This window comes from Lagenorhynchus albirostris, chromosome 3 (genome assembly GCF_949774975.1).
Source record: "Lagenorhynchus albirostris chromosome 3, mLagAlb1.1, whole genome shotgun sequence".
Classification (NCBI taxonomy): Eukaryota; Metazoa; Chordata; class Mammalia; order Artiodactyla; family Delphinidae; genus Lagenorhynchus; species Lagenorhynchus albirostris.
Genome location: NC_083097.1, coordinates 129250976 through 129271598, shown reverse-complemented (window position 1 = coordinate 129271598; position 20623 = coordinate 129250976). Strand labels below are relative to the sequence as shown.

The following is a 20623-nucleotide window of genomic DNA, read 5'->3' as shown; positions in this document are numbered from 1 at the left end:
TTTTTTTTGCGGTACGTGGGCCTCTCACTCTTGTGGCCTCTCCCATTACGGAGCACAGGCTCTGGACGCCCAGGCTCAGCGACCATGGCTCACGGGCCTAGGCGCTCCGCGGCATGTGGGATCTTCCCAGACCCGGGGCACGAACCTGTGTCCCCTGCATCGGCAGGCGGACTCTCAACCACTGCGCCACCAGGGAAGCCCACCCTTATGTTTTATATACATTGGAAACTATGGCTCAAAGGAGGGTAAGTGACTTACTTATCCAAGAGCACAAAGTGAAATCATGGCAGAGCCAGAGAGCAAAAGTCCCTCTGACTTTCAGGATATTCCTTTTTTACTTCCTCTTTCTACCGACCACACAGCTTTGGAAAGAAGAATGACCAGCTTTCACTCCTGGGAAAACCTTTGTGTTGGTCTGTCTCACATCCCAGGTAACCTCCATGAAGGACTGAGTACTCACTAGGATTGTAGTGACGATGTACGTTCTATTCTGGACACTTGAGTTATCCCCCCCGGCTTGAGCATCCGTGGCTGCAGGGACAAACTTATCATCTTCATTCCAGTAGCCAATCTGTTAAAGAGAGGAAGGTGGTGACATAAGGTGATCCAGGCTCCTCAGGAATGGCCCACTCTGGGTCCCCCACTCAACACCAGACAGGAAATCAAGGAGCTGAGCATCACACCAGCAATCCTGGACACACCAGGCTCTGAGGTATTGGTAGATATAAACAACAAGAGACAAGATGCTCTCTAGGTCCTCCCATCCCCACCCCATGAAAATCCTCATCATGATGGGTAAGCCTGAAAATTGCCTCTTAAGGGGCGAGGATTTAACTGTTGATGCAGCTGAACTGTTACGTACAATGCGAGTCAGGGCCATAGAGATTTAATTCCCTGCAGTTGTTCACAAGGCCAAACCCCACCTTCTCCCATGCCTAGTAACCCTTCTCTTCCTGAGCTCATTCTGAAGTGTAGTGGGAATCATATGATTTAAACTGTACATTCTTGTTTTCTTTTGCTTTTTTTTAACATCTTTATTGGAGTATAATTGCTTTACAATGGTGTGTTAGTTTCTGATTTATAACAAAGTGAATCAGTTATACATATACATATGTTCCCATATCTCTTCCGTCTTGCGTCTCCCTCCCTCCCACCCTCCCTATCCCACCCCTCTAGGCAGTCACAAAGCACCGAGCTGATCTCCCTGTGCTATGCGGCTGCTTCCCACTAGCTATCTGTTTTACGTTTGGTAGTGTATATATGTCCATGCCACTCTCTCACTTTGTCACAGCTTACCCTTCCCCCTCCCCATATCCTGAAGTCCATTCTCTAGTAGGTCTGTGTCTTTATTCCTGTCTTACCCCTAGGTTCTTCATGGCATTTTTTTTTCTTAAATTCCATATATATGTGTTAGCATACTGTATTTGTCTTTCTCTTTCTGACTTACTTCACTCTGTATGACAGACTCTGGGTCCATCCACCTCATTACAAATAGCTCAATTTCGTTTCTTTCTATGGCTGAGTAATATTTCATTGTATATATGTGCCACATCTTCTTTATCCATTCATCTGATGATGGGCACTTAGGTTGTTTCCATCTCCTGGCTATTGTAAATAGAGCTGCAATGAATATTTTGGTACATGACTCTTTTTGAATTATGGTTTTCTCAGGGTATATGCCCAGTAGTGGGATTGTTGGGTCATATGGTAGTTCTATTTGTAGTTTTTTAAGAAACCTCCATACTGTTCTCCATAGTGGCTGTACCAATTCACATTCCCACCAGCAGTGCAAGAGTGTTCCCTTTTCTCCACACCCTCTCCAGCGTTTATTGTTTCTAGATTTTTTGATGATGGCCATTCTGACTGCTGTGAGATGATATCTCATTGTAGTTTTGACTTGCATTTCTCTAATGATTAATGATGTTGAGCATTCTTTCATGTGTTTGTTGGCAATCTGTATATCTTCTTTGGAGAAATGTCTATTTAGGCCTTCTGCCCATTTTTGGATTGGGTTATTTTTTTGTTATTGAGTTGCATGAGCTGCTTGTAAATCTTGGAGATTAATCCTTTGTCAGTTGCTTCATTTGCAAATATTTTCTCCCATTCTGAGGGTTGCCTTTTGGTCTTGTTTATGGTTTCTTTTGCTGTGCAAAAGCTTTGAAGTTTCATTAGGTCCCAGTTGTTTATTTTTGTTTTTATTTCCATTTCTCTAGGAGGTGGTTCAAAAAGGATCTTGCTGTGATTTATGCCATAGAGTGTTCTGCCTATGTTTTCCTGTAAGAGTTTGATAGTTTCTGGCCTTACTCTTGTTTTCTTTTTAGGTTAACTGTATTTTTCCATCTGGATTTAACTTTTTAGGTGATGGTTATTTTATCCTTTATTTCTCTTATTTCCAATTTTTGACCTATTATAATACTGAGAATATAGTTGTGCCTGCAAACACTGATTGACATTATTTTTTTTAAAAAAATTAGTAGTTATTGATACTGACTCATTTTCCAAGGTCTTTTAGCAAATACTTATTGGATCCCTATTGTGTGTAAGACTCCGAGCTAAAACATTGGTGGTATTGTGGCAGGGTTGAGAAAGATACAGAGAAGTCTCGGAGATAGTCCTTGCTCTGAGGATCCCTCCAGTCTATTTGGGAAGACAAGACACACACATGCACGTGGCCCCAGAAGTGACAAGTGAGTGGCTCAGGTAGCTTGAGCCTAAGGAGTTCGGAGAAGCAGAAGCCTGGTATGGAACCTATGCTGGGAAAAAGGCAGCAGGAGGAGGTGAGGCTTAAGTCATGAGGGATGGAAAGGTTGAGCCCAAACCTGTCAGGTCGGAGAGAAGATAAGCCAAGATGGGAAGGCGGGAATCTGCCCAGATATGTAAGTTCAGTGGGTCCTGAGTGGAGGATAGGGTTAGTCCAAGAGGGCAGTGGGCGCTTGGTCTAGGTAGCAGAGGGATTGGTAGGCCAGGCTAAGTGGCGTAGACTTTATTCTGAAGGCAACAGGGAGTCATGGAAGGTTTGGGAAGAGCAGAATGGCGTGGCTAATACACACACACACAGACTCCACACACACCCCTATGTCTATCTATCTTTTATTTTATTTTACTTTTTGGCTGTGTTGGGTCTTTGTTGCTGCGCATGGGCTTTCTCTGGTTGCGGTGCATGGGCTTATTGCGGTGGCTTCTCTTGTTGTGGAGCATGGGTTCTAGGTTGTGCTGGTTTCAGTAGTTGTGGCACACAGGCTCAGTAGTTGTGGCTCACGGGCTCTAGAGCGCCGGCTCAGTAGCTGTGGCTCACAGGCTTAGTTGCTCCACAGCATGTGGGATCTTCCCGGACCAGGGATCAAACCCATGTCCCCTGCATTGGCAGGCGGATTCTTAACCACTGCACCACCAGGGAAGTCCCTGTCTTTATACATCTTTAGACCGTTGTGTTTTGTTTTGTGGTCATTCTGCTGGCTGTAGTTTTAAAGGGCAAACAGGAAGGAGAACTGAAGCGCATGTGCAGGGGGAGGAGCAGGTCTCTAAGTCAGCCCAGGTTCACAAAATCCAAGGCACATGCCAATGGTCCACTCAGATGTCACCTTCACCTTGATGTCTTTCCCAGTCCCCTCAGTTACAAAGAAACAACTCTCCCTGCCATTTCACCGCCATTAACAACAGTAGTAATAATTGCCGACACTGGTCATGTTCTTGCTCTGTCAGAGGCTGTGTTTGATAGTTTTTGCGCCAGTTCATCTGGCTTAGAAGAGTTTGTTAATTGCAAGGTGGTGGTGGTGATGCAGCTGAGAAGTGGCTGAGCTCAGCCTGGAATGGTGGTCATCTGTCTCCAGGGGCAGCTTTTCATCATGACGCTGTTCTTTCTGCGAGGGGACTTAGCCCTGGGCTGGGAATCATATTAGCTGACAGTTACTGAGTGCCTACTGTGTTTTAGGCACTCTTCTAAGTGTTTTTTATGTTTTAACTTCTCTCATCCACACAAAAACCTATGAGGTGGGTAATCAATGATCACTCCTATTTTAAATGTGAAGAAACTGAGATGTAGGGGAAGTGGAATAACTTTCCCAAGGCCACAGGAGAGTCGTGGAGCCAGGATTGGAGCCGGGCAGGCCGATTGCAGGGCCGTGTCCTTCTGTGTTCCACTAGGCTGCCAGCTGGCCCTGAGCGCCTCGTGTTGGTTCCCACTGGCCCCATGGTCTAGCTGTTGGCATGTCTGTCCCCATCTCTCCACGATGCTTTGGGCTCCTCAGGGACAAAGCTAGAGGTCTGTTCGTGCTAGGACCCCTTTCTTGGGGCCACAGATTGTACCACAGAGAAGCAGCTCAGGAAAGGTTTGTTGAGAGAAAGAGCGCATCCAACATGGAGACAGTGGATCCTGTTCATGCTGAGACAGTTCAGAGGCCTGAAGGGGGGTCAGGGGGAGCTGTCTCTCAGGACACTGGGTCAAGATTTGCCCTCATGCCGGCATGGGTACCATGTTGCCTGTGTGGGACACTTTCAGTCAGCCTGGAAGGGGACATGTCTCTCTAATGACACAAGAACCAGAAACTTAGTTTCCAGAATATCAGAGCCAAAAGAGGCCTGAAGAATCATTTCCTCCAACCTCTTCCTTTTTTACAGAGAGGGAAACAGAAGTTTAGAGACCAGGGGACTTGCTCAAAACCAGAATGTAGTCCTGCCTCCCCCATTTCGCTAGGCCAGTGTTCCATGGGACCCTAGGGCATCTGTAAAGGCCCTTCACCACTTTCATGGGAGGTGAGGGGTCAGAGAAGAGGGGGAAAGCCCTGGGTTCCTCACCCTTGCTTCAGTAGTCAGTTCTGCTTTTAATCCATTTCACGCTTTGAGATTCCCCTTAAGAGTTCATTTTTACAAGGAGCTCGTTCGTTGAAAAATAACTATTTGAAACCATTATTGTAGCATATCGTGGGGCGAGTTTCAGAAAAGAATTTCCAAACTACTTTCCTAACACTTAACTGTATTTTGCTCTTCCCCTATGCAAATAGCACAGACAGGCTCGGGATTATTTTCTCTGTTTTACAGAAAAGAAAACTGAGGCTTGGGGAGATCAGATGATCTAACTTATATAGATTAAATAGCAGATTAGTGGCAGGGCATAGGAGCCAGGCCATGGACTTCAAAGGTAAAATTATTGAATATAATCAATACACACCTGGGAGACGATCAAGCAAATGTAATTGCCATTTTCTTTCCCCCTGTAGTTGATGCTATGGTGTTTTCATGCCCTTCTCTTTCCCTTCCTCCTCCTTTTTCTTCCTTCCCTCCCTTCTTTCCTTTCTTCCTTCTCCCTCTTCAAGATTAGTCACAGGTTTAGTTGTTCTTAGTTGTTCAAACTCAACAACTGTCAGCCTTGAGGAAGTTGCCTTCTTTGACATGCAACCAAGTTCTGTAAAATCTATTGTGTTTTCATCGATAGTATTTTTAAAAGTGATGGCTTGATGGTCCAGAGATTGGTCTCTGGCATCAGACAGACCTGTTTTAAAAGGTAGACTTTTCTTATTAGTAACTGTTTGACCTTGGGCCAGTTACTTGACCTCAGTGGGCCTCCGTCCCTGCTCTGTAGAATGGATACAACAAGAGTACCTGTCTCGCAGGGCTGCTGTGGGAACCAAATGCGTTCATGCGTGGACAACGGTACGCATAGTGCGTGGTTCATATTAAGTTGCCAGTAAACTAAAAAATGATATCCAGTAGGGTAATGCCTGATTGAAGGCTAACAGGCTTCTATACTGTAGTACATTTCAGTTTCACTTTGCTATTGAACATTGTCAATCTCCAAAAGAAGTATATATTATGGAGTATTTCTCAAACTCATTTGACAGCGTAACCCCCTTCACATGCAGAATGTCCTAGGATAAATTGTGCAAAACCCACAAAGCACGGCTCTAAAATATCAAGTTATTTGATCAAAGAGAGGGGGAAAAAGCAAGATAAATCTGTACAGACCAGATTTCTATGGCTTAGAAAGAGATTTTAATTTTTAGAATAGGGATCCTTCAGAGCTGGTGTTATAGCACTAATGTTAAATTGGTCTCTATAAAAATTATTGTCTAGCTTGGCTTATATCAAAAGCTAGAGGAACAGTTAAGTGTTGTAAACAAGCTTATTTTATTCCTAACCCTTTTGTAGGGAAATAAGAACTATTGCCAGTCAGAAGAGCAGGGTGATGCCAAAACCCAGCTTGCCCCTCATGTAAGCTAGCAGGTTGAGAAATCTCCTTCCACATTTTGATGAAAAGAAAGCTGTCAAAGATTTTTGAAGGGACATTGCACTTCAGAGATGAGAGCAAATTTCCCTTTCTTAGAGAAGTGGGCTGGATTATTATACAGCCCTTTGATTCTCTACTGAGGATATGGAGGAACTTTGATTCTATCTCAAAGTAAATCAGAGCTAGTAGTTTGGTAAAAATTGGGGCCCACCGTTCAGGAGAGGATTTAAACAATTCTGACAGTGAGAGGTCTTCTCTTGGGGCCAGTTATAATTTTTGATCTCCTGTTTTCCATCTACCTCTAAAGATTGTTTGAATATAGGAAATGAGTCTAGATGATAGATTAGATTTTTTTAAGTAAATGAAGTCTACAAAGGAGATGATCATTGAACAGTACATTCAATTGATTGACCTTGCATAGTCGTCAAATCAAATGTCCACATTTTTAGCTCTAAGCTTCCTCTGAAGACACAGCCCCTGACCTCCAAAAAATGAGATCGATTATAATAAATTTTTAAAAAGGAAGATGTCTCTTGTGGCAAAGACAACCTGATGACCCCCAAGGATTGTTGTTCGCCTTGCATAGCGTACAGGTATGGTGGGAAGTAGCTACCTGGACAGCAGTTGCATTTCCCAGCCTTCCATATGTCTAGGTGGGCCAGGTGATTGGGTTGGCCAGTGGAGTACAGCAGAAGTGATGCACGTCTCTCCTAGCCCGACTTCCCCAAATCTCCAGCACAGTTTGTAATAACTTTCTTACTCCCCTGTGAGCTGGCTGTTGATAGCCAGGAAGACCCAAACAGACAGTGGAGCCTCCATAAACCTGAGTCTTAATCAGAGCCCCCAGCCCCCATACTGGTCACTGGGTGAACAAGAATGAGACCTTTGTTTGCATTAAACAGCTGAGATTTTAGTGTTACTCTGTTACTGCGCCTAGGTTATCTTAACTAACACACTTAAAGAATTGGAACTTCATAAGTGTGTGTGTTAACTTTATCTGAGTTCTGCTTGAGGTGTTTTTTAATTAAATTTGCCAGCAATTTTTTTTTCTTACTTGCTGGCAGATCTATGGAAATATGGGCCAGAGTAGTATGCTCCCTGGTTGCCCAGCAACATTCAATACACTACCCACTCATTTAATGAACAACCACTTATTTGCACGTGCTTACTTATGTGTCAATATATTGTGGGCACTGAGGATACAGTAAATAACAGAACCATGTCCCTGTGTTAAGAGAGCTGACATTTTAGGGGCAAGGAGGTGAAGAAGAGGGGAAGAAAGACAATATATATCCAGACTAGGGGTCATCAAACTTTAAACAGCCAGACTGCAAATATTTTAGGCTTTGCAGGTCATGCAATCTCTGTAGCAACTACTTATCTCTGCTGTCATAGTGCGGATGCGGCTATAGACGATACCTAAACAAATGAGTTTGGCTGTATTCCAAAAAAACCCACAAAACTCTATTTATGGACCCTGAAATTGTAATCTCATATAATTTTCACATATCATGAAGTAGTCATCTTTTGATTTATTTCAAAATGTAAAAATCATTAGCTCATGGGCTGTACAAAAACAGGCATTTGGCTGAATTTGGCCTGCAGGCTGAAGTTTACCAACCTCAGGAGAGATCAGTAAACCAACAAGAATATATCAGAAGGGGTAAGCACTGTGAAACATTGGGACAGTGGGATTGTGCTGGGTGGATGGGGGTCACTTTAGATGGCTTGGTCAGGGATGGCCTCTCCAAGGTGACTTTGCCTGGGCCAGACTTGAGTGACAAGGAGAGACACTGCATATGAAACTACAGTGATGGAGAATGTCGGGTAAAGGAACAGAAGGGTGCTATAGGGTAGCTGTGTGGAGTTATGAGCCAGAGAAGGAGGAGCAAGGGCTGATGTCAGAGGGATGCAGCGTCTGGGGTTCTGAAGGTCAAGACAAGAAGTTATATTTCACCTGCAGTAGGAAGCCAGTCAAAAGCTTTAGGCAGAGAGAAGCAATATAGCCTGATGTATATTTGAAAATGATCATCCTGGCTCTTGTGTTGGGAAAATGGCCTTCTAGAGGGGCAAGAATGTGGCCAGCAGGACTAGTGACTGGTAAGGAGGCTCCTGAGTGAGTCAGGCAGGTGTGGAAGGTGGCTTGGGCTCCGGGGTCAGCAGTGGAAATGGAGAGAAGTGGTTGGATTGAAGCTCTGTCTTAGAGCTACACCAGGTCTCAGTATGTCCAAAGTTGGGTGGCAAGGATTTAAAGAAAAAACTTCCAAAGGACATCTGGACTGGAGAGCTGTGCATTGACGTCAGTAGGACCTTGTGTCACTTTCTTCCCTGCCCGGTCTTTCCTTTCCAGTTATACTTGGGTCAGAACTGGGGATGACAAACTTGGGGCATGGCAGGGGGATACATATCAAGCTGAAGTGAGACTTGGCCATTTCAAGTCCAAAATTAGCTACAGGACCAGTAGTGATGGGCAGAGATGGTTAAATCAGCAATGATGGTCCCTTCATGAAAGACCTTCGAGAATTTTCCTACACTTCTCTCTTGGCAGCCAGGTACCAGAATTTGTGATCCTACTTGAATTTGACAAGGTATTTTATTTGGATAGCGGTCCCTAAATCAGCACCCCATGGTGAAGTGGAGTCTCTGAATGGGATTTCCCAAGGATTTAGCTTTAGTGGAGCCAGTGCCCATTCTGGCATTTGAAGATCCTAAGCATTGGATGGGTGTATGTATAGAGCACACACGTTTCAGTAGGATGTCAGAATGGACCCAGATAACTAGAGGGTGTGTTGGCAGATCGGTGGCCATGATACATGCTTAAAGATTAGGGGAGAGTCCTCAAGGCCCCCGGTCAAGCAGCAGAAGCCCCTCTATTACCTACATCAGGTAAGGCCAGGCACTGCTCACTGAAACCAGCACAACGAGGTCACCGTGAATCTGAGAAATTACTTTGTTAGGAGGCTGACTGAGTAAAAGGCCTGAAGCCGCAGGTGTGGAGGAATTCCTTGTCCTCAAGTCAGATTCCCCGTAAACAAAGGATGCTTAAGCCCACATTCTAGGAAAGGATTTAGTCATTGGAAAGTAAGTTGAAAAACAGCCCCAGGATCTGAAAAATAAAGCACAACGATTTGCTTGTGCATTTTAAGGTTACTCTGTAATTTCTGATTTATCCAGCAAATATCCAATCTATTTGCTGATTTATCCATTCCATGGGCTTGCACAGCCTGACTCACTCAAAATCAAGGCTGACATAAAAATCCCTGTGGCCTAAAGAAGGCAGTTGAAACAAACAAACAAAACATGGGCTGAATGTCCACTCCCTTCCAGGGGCTACTTTTGGGAATCCCTTGATACAGGCAAGTGGGTAGCAGACATTGTTTCACTCAGTGCTGATGGCGACCCTGTGAGGTAAAGGGCATTATTCCCCATTTGGAGATGATGTAACTGAGGTCCAAGGAGGCTAAGTTGTTCAAGGTCACGTGCCTAGTAAAGACTAAGGCAGAGACTTAATTCGGGTCGTGTCTGTCTCCAAAGCCTGAGCTTATAACCGTTCTGCCAGTGTATCTCACCAAACCACCCAGAGCATCATGGACCTCCACAGGCTGGGAATAGAAAGCATGAGCAGAGCTGTTCTGTAGAACTTGCTGGGATGATGGAAATGATGTATTGAGTACATCTGTGCTGTCTAGTATGGCAGCCACTAGCCACCTGTGGCTACTGAGCACTTGACATGTGGCGAGTGCAACTGAGGGGCTTTGAAATTATTTAGAATGAAAGTTAAATGGCCATCATGGCTAGTGGCAACTGTATTTGACAGCACAGGCCTAGAGAGCATCACGTTTGAGAGATGAAGACCCAGTCTTCAATGTGCCAGGCACAGCCCTCGGAACTTCTGCACCCGTTAGATCATTTAATCCTCTCAGTGAGCCTATGAGATTGGCATTGTTATGGTGCCCCCCACTTAAGGCACAGAGAACCTGATTTATTTGTCCAGAATCACAGGCTGCTAAGTGGTGATGCCAGGATTGAGGCCCAGGATTCCAGCGCTAGTACTCTGATCCATGACACCCTAGTAGCTTTATACCATGTGTGCAATGCCTCTTACCCATTACGCTGTGCCACCCCAAGGAACTAGGAATGCGATGAAGGCCATGGACGGTACAATAGAGGCTGCCATGAGTCACAACAAGGGAGCCTAGGGAAGGAGTAGCATTTTCTCTGAGTGTTGAAGGCTGAGGAGGAATTGGCCAGGCAAAAGAAGGGGATGGGGTAGGGGGAGTCCTAGGCAGAGGGAACATGTTTGAAGGCTGGGAGGTGAGAAAGAACATAGTGTATTCCTGGAAGTGAAAGTTGATCAGAATGACTGGAGTGGAAGGAGGAAGGAAGTGAGTGTCAAGGGTCAAGGTCAGAGAAATTGGCAGAGGCCAGAGCACACAGAGTGTGGTAGAATTCTGAATGTTTTCTCCAAGGATTTGAATGTTGTTCCAAAATGTTTAATATGCATACATATTATACATTACATACATATACACAAACTAAGTTTCACTTATACTTCTATGTGGAAAGTAGAGGGGATACGACCAAGTGTGGATCAGGAGAAGATGGTTCACTTCCTCAATAAATCATCATTCTCAAGTTCTTACTTTGGAATCCTATAGGAGCAGCAGGGGCATTTTATACACATCTATTACTTTATACTTTCACAGTAATTTCCCATCCCTTGGATCTTCACAAGCACCCAAGACAAAGCTAGAGATTTTTTTAATCTCCATTTAATCTCCTCGATTCTCAGAGGAAGGAACTGAGTTGCCCAAAGTCCCAGCTGGTTAGTGGCAGAGCTGAGGCTAGAATCCTCATTGCCTGCATCTCTTCTAAGAGATCCAGTCCAGGAAAGTGGGCTCGCAAGGCCCTCAGCTCTGGCCTGAGCCTCTGCTCAGCCCTCTCCTCCCTGAGGAACTGAAGCAAAGGGACCTTTACCTTTCGGATGCCGTCGTGCTTCATTTCGATCACATGGAGGGTGTAGTTGGTCCGGCGTCCTTTCTCATTAAATTGCACGTTTCCTGTCAAGCCTTCAAACCGCACCTGGAAAAGAAAGCCAGGTGGTGACCAGTGAACCCTGAAGTTGCGCTTCATGTTTGTTCATCGGTTTGCTTTTTCTGCTGAAGTGAAAGTCCAGAACCTGAGGAAGTTACATGGGATGAGGTCTTGGAGTAGCATCAGTACTAAACGCCTCTCTACTCCTTTGCCTGTAGCAGTCATCACTGTTAAGAGTACAGTGCTCTTGCCTACTAGACTGAAATTCATTCTGAAAACTTTTTCACCCATTGCTTTAGGCAAACAGTAACAGTGGATCCAAGTAGATCCTAATAGGAAATCCCTGTGCCATCCTCAGTCAAACACCCCCATCAGGACTACCACTGTGAGAAAGACCGCTCCTCAGGTGCACACCTTCAGATGTAGAAACTGAAGGAGACCTGCAAAGGAAGAGACTGGTGTGCCATCCCCGGTGAGTCAGGAGAAGACCCAGGACCAGGAGCTGGCCTTGTGATGCCTTGGGCTGTGCCTCAATATGGCTTCTCAGTTCCTTTGTGAGTCCAGGGATTACAGTACTTGGGAGCCTAAAGACCTAGAATTGGGAGACCTGGATTTTACCCCAACTTCCCTTTGAACAGCCAAGTGACTTTGGGCAATTTGCCTCTCTAAGTCTCAAACTTCCTGCCCCATCTACCTTAAATGACACAGCAAATGTGAAAGTGCTGTGCAAACTTTAAAGCACCTGAGGAGATTCTTTGTAAGACCAGAGCCTTTCAACAGGTCTCAGCTGGTGGAATCAAGATGCGTATTGGAAGCCCCCAAATAGGCTGCATGGAACTTCTCCACAAACGAGACAGATTAAACTTCCATGGCTTCCTATCTCCAAGTTCACTTTAAAGGCCAAGTAGTCAGCATGGGGAATCCAAGGCTTTTGGAACCAAGCCTGCTGCTCTGGAGGTGACCAATAAAATGTATCCACCCTCGAACTGGGGATGAGTCTAGCTGTGTACCATCAGCTTGAGTATAAGAAATCACATTCTCCAATGATGGTCCACCATGTGTCCTCAGATCAGTCTGGCCTAAGGCCAGTGACATGAGCCTGTGCCTGTAACCAATATGAACCCGGCCCTTTAACCCAGCATCATTTATTTCCCCCTTCCTCAGGCAGCTTAAAAGGAAGCCTCACAGGGTGTTACCATTTTCTGACAGTGAATGACCAGTCCCTCTGCCTTCAGAATACAAGAATAGCTGGTGTGTGTGTGTATTTGAGATGTGGGAGTGGGAGGGAGAAAGAGAGAAAGAAGAAAGGAAGGAAGGAAAGAAAGAAAGAAGGAAGGAAGGAAGGAAGGAAGAAGGAAAGAAAGAAAGAAAATGTGTGTGTGTATATGTCTCCTCTCAGGCTGACCCTCCCATCACCTCCTGGTTTGAAGTCTCAGTGGGGAGGTTACAGCAGGCCCACAGCACTGAACAAATTATATAACAAGCTCTTCACTCTCTGAGATGAAATCTGGAGAAATTCTTGCTCTGGAAAAGTCTGGGCTGGTTTTGCTTTTCAAGGAGGAAGCAAAGTACCAATCCTGCTACAAAGAATAAGAAGAGAGCAATTCAAATCCATCAGAAGCTTCACCTTCTCACCTTGGTCGTCTCTTGCCCATCTTTAGCTTCCCATTCATTGCTGTGTACCAACTTATGTGACTCATTTGGAAAAACAGACTGGGATAGATGTGCAGATGGTTTGCAGAAACAGAAAGAAGTGTCATTAATGACTCAAATGGGCATCTATTTTTGGTGCTGGTATCAAGTGTCATACTAATTATCATTATGTCATATTCATATAGCAAATTGCATAATGTCTCTATGACTCAGTTTCCTCATTTGTTTTATGAGACCCATTAGGTTTAATTATGTCTTAAGGTTGGTTTACAGATTAAATGAGATATTTTTTGATCAATGCTTGCCCCATGGTGAGTATTCAACAAAGGCCAGCTATTATTTTTATTATTACAAATTGTGTTATTAATACTACCAGCATTTTACAAGTGTTTATGAAGCATTTTCACGCATATTACTTCATCTCCATTCATAGCAGCCCCCTGATATAGGTCAGTTAGAGAGAGATTAGGATCTTCACTTTCATGAGAGAAACCTAAACTCTGGAAGTAAAGTGATTTGCTCAAGACTTAGGACTTACAAGTGTCCAAGGCAGGCCTGAAATCCAGAGCTTCTGACATATTCTCGTTTCTTCACTTAATATACCAAGTGGCCTCTCAAACAGAGGACAGTGCTACTGTCCTAGGCTCTGAGGGGTGACACAGAGATGTATAGAGCATGTGTTCTCCAGGCCTACTACTGCTATCCTCTATTCCAGTTGGGCCTTCCCCAGGCTGCACTCTGTTAATTCCTCACTATGTGGCCATGTACAAGTCACTGTGCCTATCTGTTGTTGGTTTCCTCCTCAAAGAACTGAAGTGCTTAGCATATTGTCTGGGACATAAATGTTCAATGAATAGTGTCTGTTATCTAAGTGATGGTGATGGTGATGATGATGTTGAAGGTAATGATTACTACTACTACTGTGCTGTGTACAGTGGGTATGCAGTGTGGCAAAGAAGATTTAATGTGGAAGCCTTGGGTCTGATACGCTGTGGTCTCACGGCAGGGGATTCTTTCAGCAGAAACGAGGGTCTTTTCACTGTCATTTTTACATGTCTTTCTCAGTTTCCAAAAAAATCAGCAGCAGGAAAGTTTTGTGACCCGAGGGCCCCTTGTGTTGCCACAGCGTTTTCACAAGATGCTGCTTATTCGATGTTCCCAGAAACCCAGTGAGTAGCAAAAGCAGAGGTTATTTTGCTGATGTTATAGATAGGATTACTGAGACTCAGAGCTACGGCACTTGGGTTCAGGATTCACAGTACATCAGGAGAGGCCCGGAGCAGCTGAAGGCTCTGACCGTCTAGTTGGAGAAGCCAAGACTTACACATCCTGAGATAAATTAGAGTGGGAAAGAAGACGTGCCGGAATTACCGTTCCATGATGGCAGAGCAAGGAGAGGTCAAGAGAATGGACTAGCCCCAAATCATGTATGAGGGCAGTCTGGACTCATAGTCAGAGGAATAAGCTTCTCAGAAATATATTCTATGGGCACATCTGGAAACTGCCGTCCTATCCATCAGGACTGAGCCCCTGAGCCCTCATTCCCCACTCCCACCCCCTACCCCCATGCTGGGGTGACAGGGATCAGACTGAGGGAAACCTGGAGTTTCCCCTTAGCTCCTGCCTCCTGGACCTCCCATCACTGTCCTGGCACCTGCTGACTCTGCCGTGAAAGATGGAGAGTTCACCTTGGATTTCCTGTGAATGGTATTGGTTGCCAGCCCAGAGTCTGCCACCCATGAGCTGCTGAAGCATACATTTTCTTTCTTGCTTGGTGCCCGCCGATGGCTGGTTAGTGTTTCTACTACTTGAGCCATCGACCCTGATGACTCCTCCAACCCCATCCCCGGGGCGGGGCGGGGGGGGGGGCAGCGGAGATGCTCTGGGCCCGAGGCTTCTACAGCCTTTTCGTGGCTGCCGTGAGGTGGATCTGTTCTCTTGGCCTCTCCTCCTGCATGCTCACTGGGTGTGGGAAGTCAGAGCCTGTGGGCTAGATCCCAGTAGACCACATTCTGGTTATACTAGCCAAGTTAAGTCTCAGGACCCCTCTGAGCTTCCACCTGCCCACCTGAACAATGGGAAGAAGAATCCTGCTCTATCTCATGCAGTTGCCCTGAGGTTCAAAGAAGCTTGTATATTATCCCTTTTTTAAAAAATATGTTTTTGAGCCTTGTGAGAAGCCAGTGAGGGAGGCAGTGCTAAGAGGATTATGTCCATTTAAGAGATGAGGAAATTAATGCCAGAAAAATGGAGCAATTAATCCAGGATCCCCCAGATAGCGCCTGGTGGAGTCATGGTGTGAACCCAGCTCTTCTCTTCCTACGCGCTAACAGCCAAGCACGATGCCCACAAGTCCTCACGTGTACCCTCACTCTAGCCTTCTGCTGGGTATCATTTACATCCTCACCCAGACCCTCCAAAACCCAAATCACTCTTTGTTCAAATTCACCCTTCCTTTAAGGCATGAATGACCATCCATCCCAGTTAGCTTGGGGTTGTTTCAGTTTACATGTCTTGTTCTGGGATAATTGGTAATAGCTCTCCCATTCACCCTTAAGTTTGGATGATAAATTATATGGTCACCGTATTTAAAGCCCCAGTTTCGTTCCTACGGGAAGCCTGGTAATGTCCAAATTCCTCAGTCCGTGGCGTTCTTTTCTGACAGTCCATAGCACCACGAGCCTGGCTGTGTTATTCAGCCCTTAATCTATACCTTTGTGGCTATTATTTCTCAGGAGCTTGTCTTTCCTTCTACACTGGGTCTTGAGTCCCGAAAGGTATGGACTGTGTCTTACACCCCTATTGCCCAGCTCGCCCCAACCTCATCTAGCAATGTACCACGTAAACCTTCACTTCCAATGTGCGTGGTCATTGACTGACAGATTGCAAACACAAAGGCAAGAGGGCTGATCCTTATTTAGGGCAGCGATGCTTCACCTGAGGTCCTTAGCTGGGCTTCTCAGAGTGTCTGTGGTCCACCTGACTCCTGGTCATGCAAAAATATATGTGTGTGCATTTTCTGGGAATAAGAGTACAAAGCTTTGTTTCCCATCATATCCTCAAAGGGCCTATGACCCCCCAAATGCTATCAGCCTGACTTGGGGAGCTGGATCTTTTCTGCCAGCCAGAAGCCAACTTATGGGCGCCCTCATGCCTCTTCCTTCCTGGAGCGCTGAGGAATTCCAGGATGTGGGCTCATTAATATTCTGAATGGCTCCTTGGATGTCAGGCAGGGAGCAGGCAGGCTGGTTGTTTTCACTCTGCCACTGGGGAAACTATAGTGGGGTGTGGGGGAGCGGGGGCATGTAGATATTACCCAAGGCCATGTGCTGGTGCTGGCTGGGCCATGGCTTGTGTCTTACCTGCTGGGCTGGGCCTTCGAGGCTTCAGAGCAGAGCAGTTATGGAGACAGGGTGAGGTAGCAAGGAGATGTGGGTTGGAGTCCCACTTCTATCACTAACTGTATAATCTTGGGAAATTAAAAAAATCTCTGTAGCTCAGTTTCTGCATTTATAAAGCGCAGTTAATAAAACCAGCTACCTCAGAGGGTTATATTGAGGATTCAGTGAGATCAAACATGTAAAATACGTTCAGAACCTTGTACATAGTAAGCCCTGGACATATCATAGCTGGTGTTACCATTATTTTTAGAATAATGTGCTAATTCCTCTTGGCCTAACTCACAGACATCCCAGCTCTACCACAAGCTGACCCACAGGTCCCTCCCCATGTGTGACCTGAAGGCCAGTGGGCAGGGCAGAAGAGACTCGAGCCCCCATCCTTGGATTCCAAGGACCAAATGTCATTGGGATTTACCCAATCTACTGTAGGTGCACACTGCTCCTTCCTAGGGCCATGGCTTTCTCAAGAGATGTGTCTTGAGGGTGAGATGGTTGGACAGTGACCATGACTGTGTGTGGAAGGCCCTGGAGCTCAGTGCGTACAAGCAAAGGCCCCTGGGGCCACAGGACAGTTGTGGGGCAGGAAGAAGAACCCTGGATGGGTGTCTGGTCCAGCCTGTGCTGCTAAGCTGCTGTGTGACCCCGGCTGAGTCACTGCCTACTCTAGGTCAGCTGCTTCATCTATAATGTAAGGGAAAATGGGAGTCGTGATTTTTCAGGTCTCTTTCAGCAATACGTGTTTGTGATTCTAGGTGATTAACAAAGATTTGAAAGTAATCAGTTTAAACAGCTGATTTTTAGATCAGAATGTTGGTTTTATTTTTGTGTCTGTTTTGTGCCTAGTTCTCCCTGCCCTACGTCCACACCCAACAGAGACTGAAGGGAGTTTCTTGAGGGCAGGTCTTGACTTCTCTTGTCCCCAGAGCTTGGTCCCAGACCAGAGCACGTAGTAGGCTCTCAGGAGCAGCTGACCGGCACACACATGTCTTGACTCAAGACAGTATAGAGATTATTATTTTTTTGACTAAGGCAACTGCCTCCTCTCAACCCCACTGAAGGCAGAAGCAGAAGCCTGAGCATGTTACAACCAGAAAGACATGGGTCAGAGCATAAGAAAAAATAAATTAGATCCTTAGAGTTCTTAAGCCAGTTGAGACCCAAGAATTGTCTCTCTAACCGCCTCATTGTCATGGATGAGGAAAGGGGAGTGTGTAGGAGATATGAATGAGTATTTCAAGGTCACCCAGAGACTCAAGGGCCCAGCGGGACCTGGACCCCAGCTCTCCTGATTCAGTGCCCTTCCTGCCACCCACGTCGACTCCAGGCTTCATCACTGTCACGATGGCATCAGGATATCCTTCCAGGGATGCTCTTAAGATGGGAGAGGCAAGGGAGCTAGAAGGGTTGTGAGGCTGAGGGCAAGTCCGTGGGACCTTCTGAAACTAGCTTCACATTGCAAACAGAATCTGTCTCGACTGTGGGGTCTGGAAGAGCATTTTAAATAAGCCAGAAGGCGGGCACGGCACCTTTGGCGATCATTCTGAAGCTGGTGGGTGTCTGCTCTTGCTGCCTAGCGATTCGGGGCCACCCTGCGCAGAGACGGGGAGGGCAGAAAGGGCTGCGGGTGGACCCATTCGCGTGTGGTCACAGGGCAGCTGCTTCACTTCATTCCAAAGGACAGAAGTATAATCCATATTCCATGTGCAGGCAGTTCATCCAAGCTGAAGAACAGCCTGTGATATTCCTGTCTTGTCTCTTTCTCCAGGTTGTGAAAATTGTTAGAGCTGTGCACGTGTGGTTGGAAAACAAATGGGAATAGTTGTACATTTTGCTCTACATTTCTGCCTCATTCAGAAACGCATCTCTCCTTCCCTGGGAGTCCAAATTTATCTTCTGTTGAATGGAGTCTTGAAAGTAGAGCTGGCCTTATCTAGGCAACTCTTGGATGGGGAGGGCAGGTCCCGAGAGGCATTTGTACCAAAATATCTTGCTGTTGCTGGCTTGCCACTGTGTCAGATACTTGGACATTCCTTCGCAGTGAGCACTGCCCTCTTTGCCCAGTCCCCTTTGGAAACACAGCCTCTCTCAGGAGGCACGAGAGGCATCCTGTGGTGCTATCCGTCAGGAGTTGGAGGACCACAGCCTGGGCTTGAGGTGCTTCTAGAAACTTCTAGAGACTTCTAGGAGTGCAGAGAGTGATAAAACTGGGCAAATCCCCAGAAACTTCTAAACCAGGAATGTGAAATACATGGCTCACGTGTACGTCTGTCTCATCCTGCTTCCACAGCAGACGTATCACGAATTGAGTATTTATACTCCCCCCCGTTGAGTCTGGATTCAGCCTCAGAATCCTCTGCATAGCCAGCTGACTGGAGGGGCCTGACCATTTTCTATCCCCGTTCTTTACCTGTTGTTAAGCGCGAACAAAATTGATGATTGCAATGCTGAGAAGCAAGAAAATAGAATCAGAAGTCCTGAGAAACATTTTCAGGGTCCCAGCATGACATGTGCACAGAAAGCAAAGGTAATGAAGAAATCCAAAAAATCAGGGCAGGAGGGGGAGTCTCCAAGAGACTGCTAAAATGCTTCAGTTTCATCCTTGTATATCTCACGTCCCCTTGTCAAATACAGAATCACTGGCTTCCCCTTTTTAACATAAACGCTAAGCAGAAAATAGAGCTTTTGTGCTGTCAGGAATGACTATTCCATACTATTGCGTTTTTTGTTTCGTTTTTCAAATTTCTGCGTGACCTTCCATGTACGCCAAGAGCCACAGACACAATGCAGTGGCAGTCCAAACTTAGGTGTGCTCTCCCTTTTCTTTTAAATAGCTACGTCCCACCTGAAACTGATGCCGAAATCCCCTGTGAGGCTCCCATAAGATGGGGCAGCCATTGCCAGCCTCACCTGCTGCAGAGCTCTCTGGATGTCGATGCCCTGGCCCCAGGGCACAGCTGGGTTAGCCAGGCAGTCCCCAGCATTCCCCCGGCGAGAGATATCGATTCTCTGCCTCCGCAGGCTCTGGAAAGCCTCAGCCATCACCTTCACCCCGTCGTAGGTGAGCGCAGAGGTGTACTAGTGGGAGGAACAGAGACAGTTAGGTGTCAGAGCGAGCTGACAGGGAGGCAGGTGGAGCTGTATCTGGGAACGAGCTTCCCGGTGGTGAGGATGCCTGCAGTCGGCCAGGGATGGGGAGTGGGGGGAGGAGGGGAGCAGCCGTGAGCCGGGAAGTGCCTGCCTCTTAGATGGGGGCTGCCGCTCCACCTCTCTAGCCAATATTGCCCTCCTGGATTGTGAGTTCAGTATTACTGCAGGTTGCGATGTTAGAAGAGAACTTTAGAATTGTGTGTTCCATCTTGCCATTTGAAAATGTTGGTTCAACTGGAAAAAGCATGCATAGACTAAATACAACACATCTGTATCTGTCTGATACAGTCCATGGAAAACCACTTGGTGTTCTCTGTGTTATAGTCATCAGTTGGGGGCCAAGAGGAACCGTTTACTCCACCATCCCTGGTGACAGTAAAAGAATAATCCAAGAAGGGTCAACTCTAAATTATTTCCACACGTGGTTCACTCAAGTGGCAGGTTTACATTCTGCAGACTTTCCCCTCGTGCTTCTTCATGCTAACCCTCAATTTTATCCCCCTCTCGCCTAAAAGCGGGTGCAAATGTTGAAACAAAAGCAGAATAACAATCCAGAACAACCTTTCCCGGCGCTGGAACTCATGTCTGTCCTCATTACTTTGTCCTCAATGTCTAGCATGTTCTCTGGCACATGCTAAGTTCACAGTAGAGTTGTAGAATGAATGTATATGTATTTTTCCAGTTCTTAACTTTGATTCTCTTGCTATTTTAAAAGTGTATTCCTTATATTTTGTTATTTTTATAATCAGCTCCAATCTTTTGGAAATTGGGTGGGCTTTTCGCATATTAATGAATTAACTGCTGTGTGGTTTGCTCATTGCTTTAAAGCACATTTGTGATTTTTCTTGCTTAAGCTCATATTGAAATAAGTTTTTATTTCTGAATTGCTAACTCAGTTTGAGCAAAAGGGGGGTGAGAAGCATCTCGCTTAAGTGGCCTGCCATTCGCAAAGAGAAATTGACAAGTGGCAAGAGAAAGTTGCCCAGGATCCACAGTTTGCCCTGGATAAACAAATTTAGCCTCAGAATCCTTCTCAGCACAGTGTTTCACACAGCCATTGCCAAACTGTTGGATTTGATGTGGGAAAGAAAAATTATCCCCTATCCTTATTCTAAGCCATTATCAAATAGCAAACAATATAGATTTTGGCTGCAGGATTTAAAGC

The 20623-nt window shown here is 45.8% G+C and overlaps 1 protein-coding gene across 4 annotated transcripts in view; it reads right to left on the bottom strand.

Annotated features, from left to right (window-relative positions):
• GRIA1 (glutamate ionotropic receptor AMPA type subunit 1) overlaps nt 1–20623 on the bottom strand; it is a 302524-nt gene that overhangs the window by 93076 nt on the left and 188825 nt on the right. For 3 of the 4 annotated variants that reach the window (XM_060146492.1, XM_060146493.1, XM_060146495.1), the window contains 3 exons: nt 19219–19386; nt 11201–11305; nt 461–571 (listed from right to left, as the gene is read on the bottom strand). In XM_060146492.1, coding sequence (XP_060002475.1) covers nt 461–571; nt 11201–11305; nt 19219–19386 — 384 coding nt within the window. The remainder of the gene's footprint in view (nt 1–460; nt 572–11200; nt 11306–19218; nt 19387–20623) is intronic. The other variant, XM_060146494.1, reaches the window with a different exon arrangement.